The 12,232-nt window shown below is 37.5% G+C and overlaps 1 protein-coding gene across 2 annotated transcripts in view; it reads left to right on the top strand.

The window, feature by feature from the left end:
* esco1 (establishment of sister chromatid cohesion N-acetyltransferase 1) overlaps window positions 1-10,954 on the top strand; it is a 15,092-nt gene extending 4,138 nt beyond the window's left edge. The window contains exons 5-10 of one of the 2 annotated variants that reach the window (XM_058398192.1): window positions 236-329; window positions 641-772; window positions 948-1,037; window positions 1,135-1,278; window positions 2,693-2,877; window positions 8,024-10,954. In XM_058398192.1, the coding sequence (XP_058254175.1) occupies window positions 236-329; window positions 641-772; window positions 948-1,037; window positions 1,135-1,278; window positions 2,693-2,877; window positions 8,024-8,171 (793 nt within the window). In that variant the 3' untranslated portion in view covers window positions 8,172-10,954. The remainder of the gene's footprint in view (window positions 1-235; window positions 330-640; window positions 773-947; window positions 1,038-1,134; window positions 1,279-2,692; window positions 2,878-8,023) is intronic. The other variant, XM_058398182.1, reaches the window with a different exon arrangement.
* The last annotated feature ends 1,278 nt before the right edge of the window (window positions 10,955-12,232 follow it).

Raw genomic sequence — 12,232 nt, 5'->3', positions numbered from 1 at the left:
TAGAAAGTGAAATAATCACTTTTTACCACCGTGTTGATCAGGAAAGCATCTCGACATGCAAAAACCTTTGAACCTCGTGGTGGATGAGCTACAACAACAGCAGAAGATCACACCGGGTTCCACGCCTCAGTCCTGAGCGTGATCTGTTAGTGTTGTTTCTCATAAGTGCAGTGTTTGTACTTGATTTGCTCTACTTTTATGGTTTATTATTTGTCTTTTTCTCTCTTTGTTTTAGGGGCAGCTGTGGCAGTGGGTCAGACACAGAGCTGAGGAATGAGGTTACGAATAATTTAAGGACTACAAGTCTAGAAGGAGAGCAAAAAAACACCGTAAGTTTCATTTCATAATGAGCTCCAGGAAGTCCACATGATAGATTCTTAAAGTTTAAGTGTGTAATTATAGTGAATGCTTTAAAAAGTATAATCAATATTGATTTTCCTTATATTTATATTCACTTCAGTTGTTAGTGTGTCAGATTTTTATTGAAATGTGACGTGAATTTTATCTGAATCAGTACTTTTATCAGGTCTTTGATGATCTTACCTCTAATTTAAGACTGTACACAAAAACCGCTTCAGTTTTCCATCTCAGTATTAATTAAAGGTTTCTGACTGTTTACAATATATATGATGTAACCAAGGACAAGAACCAGAATGCATTTGGAGCCACGACCTGTAACGTGTGTGGGATGCTGTATTCTCCTTCCACCACGGAGGACGAGACCCAGCACCTGCTCTTCCACAACCAGTTCATCAGCGCTGTCAGATATGTGGTGCGCATTTCAGCTTACCTTACTGGATATTACTTATTTTAAATTCTGGTTAAAATCCTTTTGAATCCTGGTTGAAATCATTTTCAGAAGTGGAATATAACACACTCTTGATGGACTGTCACAACGTGTTTTTTTTCCGTTGATACCAGTGCATGTTATTTTGTATCTTTTACAGGGTTGGAAGAAGGAAAGGATTTTAGGGGAATATCCAGATGGCAAGATTATACTTGTTCTTCCAGATGACCCTAAATATGCACTGAAAAAGGTAAACCTGTTCACAGATGAACCCTTGGTGCTGGGGTAGTTCAAGTCCTTGGTCTTGGTGCTAAATTAAAGCTTGTGTTCATTTTGTCTGCTTTGAGGTGGAGGAGATCAGAGAAATGGTGGACAACGATCTGGGATTCCAGCAAGTGGAGACTAAAGTCCCTTCCCAGACCAAAACCTTCCTCTTCATTTCAAATGACAAGAAGGTGACAGGGTGTCTGATTGCTGAACACATTCAAGAGGTCAGAAGTTTTTTTTTTTTTTTTTTTTTTTTTTTAAGAGCTTTATTTGTCCAGTATCATGAACATGTGAAAGCAGTTTAAATCGGAGCCAGCAATTTGAAGCAGTACACAATAGTGACATCCAGCAGGATACTGTGCCAAATTCTGACTATCATATTCTTCATATAGCAATAAGCCCTACAGCAAGCAGACCAACACCAACAATGGGCCTCATTCAACAAACATTCAAGAGAAGTTGTATGTAAATAGTTGTGTAACCCACATCAAATGAAAAATTCATGCAGATTTGGAAAAACTTTGTAAAAAAAAAAACTTAACTTTCTTCATACTTGGGTATATAAACAGCAGTTACCTGTAATGTACTGGGTGCTTGCACATAACAGCTGATTTACATGTGGTGATACCTACAAAACTAAAATAGCTACTAAACAGCCAAATTCAGAATCTGAAGTATTTTTGACTCATGCATATGATAAAAACATTATTTTTATATAGAATATTTTGCAGCGTTTCTAGAGAGAAAATATGTTGGTGAATTTATTGGTATCCTGCACAACATGTGAGATCTAAAGAAATTGGTTTGGCACAAAAACAAGAGTTTCTCAGTTTCCTGGGAAAGGCCAAACCATGACCAAGCTTTTTAAAATTGACCAGCTGTTGTAACAAACCAAACCAACTTATAAGCCAGCCTTCATTCTCTGGATGAAAAGCAAATAATCATACCAGTCTCGAAATACACGTTGACTCTTAAGGCCATCATCATGGGCAAACTCTTCTAGTAATAACAATTCTGCCATTTGCAACAACTTTGATTACAGCCCAGGCTTTTCAGCTTCATACACCAGCTTTCAGCTTAGTACCTAGCTGTAGGATTCGAGTTGTCTTGTTGTCTTTATATGGACGATGGATACATAGAATGGCATATAAAAGGGATATATTGGGTAACAACTGTCAGTTTTTCAGGTTGATGTGTTGGATGCTGGAAAAATGGGTGAGTGTAATGATCTAAGCAACTCCAACAGTTGTGACAGATAAATGACAGACCCTGACAGAAAATGTCAGACTGTATGCAGTGATTAGTACCTACCAAAAGTGGTCCTGAGCTGTCATTGATGCACAGATGGAGCGAAAGCTAGCCTGTCTGGTCCCATCCCACAGAAGAGCACTCAAACACACAACCACAAGAACCGACTGTTCACTTCCTGTCTAATATATCCTACAGCTGTCACTGTAACGAGAGAATCAAACCTTATTCACTTCCTGTCAGTGGTTTTATTGTTATGGCTGATTTGTGCAGTTTAGATCTAGATAATGTAATGGGTCTAAAGAATATGTAACGTGAATATTTGAAGAAAAACTTCCACAAATTCGTCTATAATAATGCAGTAACTCATTTATTTGTTTCTGTATACAGGGTTACAGGGTGATCGAAGAGCCAGTGCCCGAAGGTTCGGAGAGGGAGAAGGTGATGTTTGAGCGTCAGAGGGCCTGGTGTTGCTCTACTGTTCCTGAGCCAGCAGTGTGTGGGATCAGTCGCATTTGGGTATTCAACATGATGAGGAGGAGAGGCATCGCTTCACGAATGATTGAGTGTCTCAGGTGAGCATCAGTTATTATATAATCCTTCATCAATGCAGCAACACTTTTAATAAACCAACAGTCTGATTAGTCATTTCATGTAGATGTGTTCAAGCTCTTTCTAACATGCCAGAGTGTTGTTGTTGAGGCCATACACTTTGATTAATGGGTTCCTTTCATTTTGACTGGACAGAAATTTCACTTTTGGTCTGCAAAACATTTAAGAAACCATTTGAGAAACCCTACACTACATGCAAATGCATAAAATATGCATAAAAACCGACATGTAGATTGTAAATAAATTAGATAAATAGAAACAAATGATTGTGAAACAAGATATTGATAGTAGTTCAATTATTATGCAGCATGCTTATGTGATATAACATTTACATTTACGCCATTCAGCAGACGCCCTGATCCAGAGCAACGTACAAAAGTGCTTTGAAGTCTCTATCAATGAATACAATAGTGGTTCATTAGGTCAGAGACTAAGGATAGCATCAGTAACAATATTAACAACACCAACAATAATAACAATGTTACTGTCCCTACACAATATTACACAGTTTCATTGTTTACTTGCATTACTGCAGAATCACTGTTCATCAACCAGTTTCACTAACTGCTATAAGGTCCCTCACTGGACAGGTCATCATATTTTTGTGAACTCTTGTACTATCGTCAGACCAGATTGATGGAAATGCTTTTATTTGGGTTATCACTTATAGATGATTACGTTGTTTATTTGAAAATAAAAAATATGCCCATTTTATGACCTCTACCATAGGCATCCTGTATACATTTAATGAAAAATGGAGTAACGTGATTGAACTCTTTTACTATGAAGGAAACAAATGGAAAACGCAGCTCAGGTGGTAATGGAGTGTTTTTCAAGTTATACAATCACTTCATTCAACACATCCAATCACTGTACATAATCTCATGGCACTGCTGAGGTAAGGGGACACTGTAGGAAAGTTGGGCATGACCAAACTTGCAGCGCTAGACAGAGAGAGAGAGAGATGACCCTATCAGGTTCCTTCAAAAGATGTTGCCAAAACAAATCCCCACATTTCCCAGTAACTATCACTGTGTTAGTGCTAAAAAGACCAAGATGGCAAGCCATTTAGAAGGAGACCAGAGACTCAAGCTAAAGAAAAGTGCACATTCAACATGAAACTGATGATCTTCAGATATGTCAGCATTGCTACCTCACAGAGACGGAGAATAAACACAACCGTGAGAAAGAGCTGATTTTTAAAGATTTAAGTGTGCTCCAATGGTGAGTGCATTATTAGAGACAGCATGAAGTATGAAGCATGAAGTATACTGGTTGTCAAAAATCCGCCAGGGTATTTTAAAAATCTAAAGAAATTAACCATTTTGTTTCATGCGAACACTGAACCTCACAGATCTATAGCAAAGTCAAAGCACATGCACCAGAAATGATGCACTCTTTTAAACATACTCTTGAACTGGGTAAAAATGTCAGCTCATAGCCTCCTGTTAACTGTAAAGTCCCCAGAGCACAGAATTTCAGACTGAGTTTAAGAGTAACTGAATTTCTAGCATTTTATGCCAACAATGTACCATATGGTTATCATGAGTTATAATTTCTTATTAAGAATATCACAACTTCATTTGCTTCACGTCTGAACAAAACAAGGAAAGCTAAAATCTGAAGGAAAAAAAAATTTTTTCAAGCTCTGAAAAAACAAACGCTTCAAATGTTTAAGGTCTGAAAAATAAAAAGTTAAAGTCTGGAAAATCTGCTGAAAATCTCCTGTGTAGAGCTGAACAAACTGAACATAATTCATCCTGCACAGAGTAGCAAACCCCTGGCATTTCAACTCCGAGTGAATCTTCTGAATCAATAACCAGGCCAACCTGTAACTCTTACCCAAAACATCACATAGAGCATTAAATAAGCACAAAACTCCAGGGATGAATCGGATCCCTCCAGAACTACTTCTACATTCCTGGGATATTCTCCAATCAGTCTAACAACAGCTGTAGTAGTAAAGGATTGTTTCTGAAAAACACATGAGTGCCTTTCTTTCTCTCTAATACCAAAGAAGGATAAAGACAATGCCCAATGTTCAAATTCAATTGATTTCCCTCATTAAGTCAATACTCAAAGTGTCTCAGAGGTAAAGCATTGACCACATAATAAATAAATAAACATCTTGTCAACATGAAACTTTTCAACATTTTTGGGATAGTCTTTATTATAACTATGAATTTCTTCCCAATTTAGACAGTGGTGTCAAATCAACATGGCTGCTCACAACATCAGAAATAAACAAAGGAGTAGTTCTTACAAATATTTACGTAGTCAGTCAACATACAGACAGTTCAACCAGTGGAACACTCTCAATCATTTGACATGCTCAGAGGAACCAGACTTAGGGTCAGACTAGGGTACCCTCTCTAACCTGTGTCGTATGCTTTGTTCCTTGAAGCTGCAACATATTAATTATTTAAAGCACACAACATCTCTCTATGCTCAGGACTTACAATAATAAGTCTCAGACTTATTGAAAATCTCGAGGTTCACAGGCTGTATGATATTTGGTGTAAGTCGTCCCTCCTGCCTCTCAGCATGAAAGCTGTGTAGATGCTGTCCTCAAATCAAGACTTAAGTTGGAATTCAAAATACAAGCCTTGTTGCAAGATATCATTGTGAACTATGCAACAAAAAAAGGACATTTTGGCAACTTCACTACAATCCAGAATTTCAACAGCAAAAATGAATATAATCTCTTTCTAAATTTTCTGTAATGGTGGAAAACATTGGATAATGTGAGCCATAGATTTGAGTAAGATGAAGTATCTCATCACACTACAGTGGACTAAAATGTGTGTGGTGTCAGCATTATGGAGGGTCAGAGAAATGTCGTTAATCGTTTTGTTCTGTAAGCAAACTAAGATAAGTTTCTCAGTGCACTGAGTAATCATGGATGGCGTTCCCAGTCACCGGCTCTGAATCCAGTAGAACACCACAGGGATGTATAGAACAGGAGATTTGGGAAATGAACAAGAATCTCAAAGGAATATTTCCAACATCACATGGAGTCCATTCCATGATTAGGCCTGTAATTTAATTGGCAAATGATATTTTGTCATGGCTAGAGCCAAAAGTTCCAAGTGAAATCAGATTTGTTTCTTGTTTTGTTTTTCATTGATGGCTATAGCAAATGTGTGTGTTACCTGTCAAGAGACTGTTCTAATTCAGGAAATTATTATGAAGAAGCCTTATAAAAGAATGTATGGGCATTAAATCCATAGTCATGGGTTGAGAGGACTTTTTGACCCTGAGCAAGAGCCGGACTTTTTATCAGTTCAAGAGTTACCAAGAGTAGTTGTGGTAATTATAAAGTGGTGATATTAATTGCTGGTGGTCAGTGTAATTTGTCCTGAAAAAGCACAAATCAGTCTTGCCTATAGGAAGCGTAGAGAATCAGCAGAGTATCATCAGACCTCAAGAGACAACTAGACAAGAGTATGCATGATTTGGGCTTTTTTTTTTTGTCTTTTGGAGACTATATGGAAAATATAGACAGCAGCCCAACACAAATCAATAAATTAAGACAAATAACATCAATCAACTACAGTGGTACCTCAGTCCTCGACCACCCCTGTGTTTGAATTTTTTACGTATACAGTGGTACCTCAGTCCTCGACCACCCCTGTGTTTGAATTTTTTACGTATACAGTGGTACTTCTGTCCTTGACCACCCCTGTGTTTGAATTTTTTACGTATACAGTGGTACTTCTGTCCTCGACCACCCCTGTGTTTGAATTTTTTACGTATACAGTGGTACTTCTGTCCTCGACCACCCCTGTGTTTGAATTTTTTACGTATACAGTGGTACCTCTGTCCTCGACCACCCCTGTGTTTGAATTTTTTACGTATACAGTGGTACTTCTGTCCTCGACCACCGCTGTGTTCGAATTTTTCGGTATTTGTTTTGAATTTTCAAGTCAATTTGACCTCGGTGTACGAAAATATTTTCGGTGTACAACTCAACAGTCAGGAACGCCGGTTCTTGTTTCATACAGGATTGCAACGAATATCAACATTTTGAACAATTGTTAATGTGAACTGTATTTTCGACACAAATTTTTCAGTTTTAGAAAATATTTTTCTGTGTTCGACTCGACCAGAAAAGAACTATTGTGACCGCACACTAGAATTTTGGAACAAATTAAGATTGAACACCGAGGTACCACTGTATAACAAAAAAATTGACTGTGCATAAGCTATAAACAATGCCTCAGATTTATACGATTTATAGATGCTGTTAAGTATTTTTTTTTTTTGGCAGAAAAGTGAGTCAAAATAACTTTGACTTCTGCCTTTCTGCTATCGTATATGTGAGTACGAAGAAACCTTCTGCCACATATATGACAGAAAAAAATGAAGTTCAGTGTTGCTGTCAAATATTGATTGGTTGATTAAAAGAGTCCCAGTGTATGACTTTATATCATCTGATACATTTACACTTTCAGCAACCTGATTTGTGTTCTCCGTGCATTTTCTTATGGAATATGAGTATTTTGTTCTCTATTCTGTCCAAAACATCCACACAGCTGAGACTCGCAGTAATACATATACACCGAACATGTTAAACTACTTATTCACACAATTCTCTGTTGCAAATAACACGCACTTCCTGTTAGTCATTAGCTGGTTATCACAGGTTTGCTGGTTACAATGACTGGGTAATGATGCACATTCCACAGTGAGGAGAAATCATGCAATAATTTCAATAATCTATACAAATCATCCTTGTACCACATCTATAATAAGAAAAACAAATGAAACTTGAGTGTCATAAGGACTAATAAGGGAACAGTGTTGATCATTTGAATTGTTTTACCTTTTTCATATTAATCTGAATATTTAGACACATGACAGTAAAAACACACTGATTCTCAAACACACCACCATCAGTAATCAGTGTATTTATATATATATATATATATATATATATAATGGTTATACTTTAGAACTGTCATATACACTATATGGTGTATTTATCTTTAGCTTAAGCATTTTAGCCTAAATATTAAAATATACAGTGAGTACAGACATTCTTTATTTAACTCTTTTATTTTAATCTAATATCATGTTATCACTCACACACTTTTTTTTCTATTTCAGGAACAATTTCATCTATGGGTCACATTTAAGCAAAGATGAGATTGCTTTCTCAGACCCGACGCCCGACGGCAAGCTTTTTGCTACACATTACTGCGGAACCTCACAGTTTCTGGTGTACAACTTCATCAGTGGGACACGTTTAAAGTGACAACGCTGAGAAACGGACCCTTTTACAAAGTCCATGTGTCTCAAATATTACCACAGTATAAGAACAGTTACAAGTGTTGCATACGGACCCCAAAAAACATGGAGCTACACCTGGGAAGATTTCAACGACTTTTACTATTAAGAGACTTCTTGTTAGCACGGTTCTTTAAAAAAAAAAAAAAGAAAACAAGAAAAAAAAAGAATGTTGATTATGTTGGATAATTTTTTTTTTAAAAATTTACATATTCTAATACAATTTCATTTCAGATCCCAAAGTGGTATGGACAGGGAAAACTAATCCCAGATCAATTAAAGGACATGTTATTATATAAGTAAGGTTTTTTAACCAGTGGAGATTTCTGACCTGCCTTATGCAATTACGATGTCTGCTCCATCAAGGTCATCTCATACGGAAATCTGCATCGGGTAACACTCCACAGTAGCATATAGCTATTGTTAAGTTTGGTGAAAAGCGTGTGCAGTTCTTCTCAGGTTTAGTTTAAAGACTTCCCATATCTTGTAGAAGCCATTTTGTCTAGAGCACAGTTGCAAAAGCAGTGTTTCCTCTCAACACAGAGCAAAATATCTGAAATATACTACTGCAAACAATGTGTCTCTCCTGAGGCTACCTTACAATAACAAAACACTTCTTTTTCATCTCAGGTAGTATCATCCAGCTAGTCTTTTGCGGCTAGATTCAACCAAGCATTTAGGTATACACTGTATGGCCAAAAGTATGTGCCCCCCTGACCATCACACACCAATGTGTGCTCATTCCAAACCCGTTAATTATTAGGAATGACACAGAGGTGGAGGCCCCCATTGCTTTAGACTAGATTTTGGAACGCAGCCAAAGGGATTTGTGTAGATTCAGCCACAAAAGCATGTCAGGTGAGAAGGCCTCCTGTGCAGCAGACTTTCCAATTCAATCCACTGGTGTTTAATGGGATTGAGGTTAGAACTTGGGAACACTCGAGTTACTCCAGTTTTCACCAATCTACGCCTTTATGGTCTTTTGCTTTGTGAACAGTGGCACTGACATGCTGAAACAGGTCCAGGCCCTAGAGGTCTAGTGGAAAGACTTTAAATAAGAGTAAAGGCTATTATAATAGCAATGTGGGGCTGACTCTGTGTTAATTCTAATAATGTAATGAGGTGTGATGGTCAGGGGAGACCATACAGTGTATACCTAAAGGCTTGGTTGAATCTAGTCCCTTTAGTTACAGAATACAAAGACATTCTAGACAAGCGTGTGCTTTCAACTTTTGGTGTGATGGCCAAGGTGTCCAAAAACCTTTGGCCATGATGTGCAAGCAATATGTCTGTTTGCACCTGCAGTTTTCAGTGTTCACATTACACAAGGGTAAAGTGGAAAAAGACAAATGTCTGAAAATAATAAATGACTTGTTTTTTTTGCACCAGCAAAACTATTTCCACATTCTAAACATTTTAATTCATCTGGTTCTCTAAATTCAGGTTTTCCTTCTCACAAATTTTCACTATTTCCAAAGCCATATTTATGGTATGTGTTGTGCTCTGTTTAGACTATACTGAGATTTACACTGATCAGCCATAACATTATGACCACTGACGTGAAGTGAATAACACTGATTATCTCCCCATCATGGCACCTGTTGGTGGGATATATTAGGTAGCAAGTGAACATTTTGTCCTCAAAGTTCATGTGATGGAAAAATGGGCAAGAGTAAGGATTTGAGCGTCGAGTTTGACGAAGGGCCAAATTGTGATGGCTAGACGACTGAATCAGAGCATCTCCAAAACTACAGCTCTTGTGGGGTGTTCCCGGTCTGCAGTGGTCAGTATCTATCAAAACTGTTCTTTAAGTCCTGTAAGTTGTGAAGTGGGGCCTCCCTGGGGCCTGAAACTTAGAGGACTTAAAGGATCTGCTGCTAACAACTTGGTGCCAGATACCACAGCACACCTTCAGGGATCTAGTGGAGTCCATGCCTCGATGGATCAGGGCAGCAAATGGGGAACCAGCACAATGTTAGGCAGGAGGTCATAATGTTATTCCTGATAAGTGTATATCCATGGCAGTGACAGCAATAGAGATCATTTTCATCAGTTCAACATTCAGAATATCACAGAGTTTTAAGTTCATTTCAGAAATGTGGTTTTGTCAGTATATTTTAATCTAATTTTCGTTTCTAATATTAGTTGTGTAGAAATAACTGATCATATTTATTTTTGTTAACTAAAAAGCTTTCTCCAGGCTATAACCAGAAAGAACTGAACATTTGAAATGAGCCTCAGGCCCTCAGTGCCACATTTTCAGCAGCACTGGAGCTGAACTGCTTTGTGTAAGGCCAGGACTTGTCACAGTGACTGGTCACCCTGTATTCTCACTGCCCTACACTCAACAGTATGCTTGAAACAATCTGTTCTTTATACACTACCAAACACATCACTTGATAAGCTAACTGCCTGAATATCCGTCCTGTGAATCAGAGTGAATGTCCTGACTGGGATCTCAGCTACAGATAATAATATCACTGAAAATAACTTCATCACTGGCAGAAATTGTGCCTTAGCAGGTTAAGTTCCTCAGGAGCCCGGGTTTCCTTTCCACTGAGGATCAGCATCCGCTAAAATATGCCACAAGTCAAGGTTCGTGTGATTAAAGAGAAATTAGAGTCCAATTTTTTCATCTAATAGGAAAATATTACTATTATACTCCTTTATTATTGGACTTTTTTGATGCACAGCAAAATGATACGTGCCCTCGAGAATGATTGAAATAAACAAATAAAATTTAAAAAAGTATTGGCACCCTTATATATTATTATTTTGTATAAACTCTTAATAAAATTAACTGAACTGTTTTTGAAAGATGGCCAACCATTAGTAGACCACAAAGGGGGGAAAAAACATTCATCAAGCCATAGCTATGGTTCTGGGATCAGTTAAATGTCTTCTTGTAGAACTTTTTCATATTATGACATCAGACCAAACTAGTGTTTTATAGCTGTGTGTGTTTTATAATGACCCACGTTGTTGGGATTGTTCGCATTACAGATTAGTTCTGTGGCATTAATAACTGTTATACTCCTAATCAGAGAAAACTGGATTCTGTTTCAGCGCTCTTATGCAGCAAGGGTAATGTATAATACCTGAATAATCCCTTGTGCATCTGTGCCCCTTGAATTATTCACAAAAAATCTAGCATGTAGTGACACGATGCAGTATTTATTTCTTTTTTTCTTCTTGCGAGTGCAGAGGAACACAATATGGAGCTGATTAATGGAGATTTTTAATGGAGCTGTAGGAGGAAATCATTCTTCTTATTATTTCTATTCCATTGATAGGCATTGTCTCCTTCTCCATGATATTGTGATCTATGTGGATATTATTTACTTGATGCTTTCACACAGTGGGTTCTCTCTATATACACTAACACGTTTTTCAAAGTGGTCCTCGGCTTAGCACATTACCACCTCTACCACACACCTTTTTTCCTGTGATTTATTTCTTTTGTTACGGCAGTGGATTTACAGAAATCAATTCAGAAATGAATCCAAACCTCAGTAGCTCAAAAACAAATAAATTGGTCTATAAATAATAACCTATCATGTAGCGAGACACTTATTAAACCCTGATTAAAATGTATGACATTGCATCACGTGATACACTTTTCTGTTGCTAGCTTTAGAGCAAATCTACAGATGCTGACTCATCTTAAAGGGAGCTTATTTCTGAAGATGAGGTGTGTGTGACAGGATATATCAACTTCCTGTACTTGACTTTAGGTCCTGTTGCAATTAACCCTGCTTCAGTACGCATTTCAGACAGATCCGTTACCCTAACACTATCTTAAGCCAGGAAGTTGATGTTATATCGATGGGCACTGTCAATAAATTTTTATAAACAAAAAATAAAACTCCATTACTGCTATTTCAAGATTGACATGCTTACAAAGCAGCAATATAAAACATATATAGTTTTAAAAGGCAGTTTGCCACAACACATCGCAAAGTTAACGTCAGAAACTCTAGAGTAATTAAAGCCACAAAAGAGTGTGATTATAAATCATTTCCTGAGGCT

The sequence above is a fragment of the Hemibagrus wyckioides genome, linkage group LG01, assembly GCF_019097595.1.
Source record: "Hemibagrus wyckioides isolate EC202008001 linkage group LG01, SWU_Hwy_1.0, whole genome shotgun sequence".
NCBI lineage: Eukaryota > Metazoa > Chordata > Actinopteri > Siluriformes > Bagridae > Hemibagrus > Hemibagrus wyckioides.
Note: the sequence above shows the minus strand (reverse complement) of the source record. Positions and strands in the feature narration are given on the sequence as shown.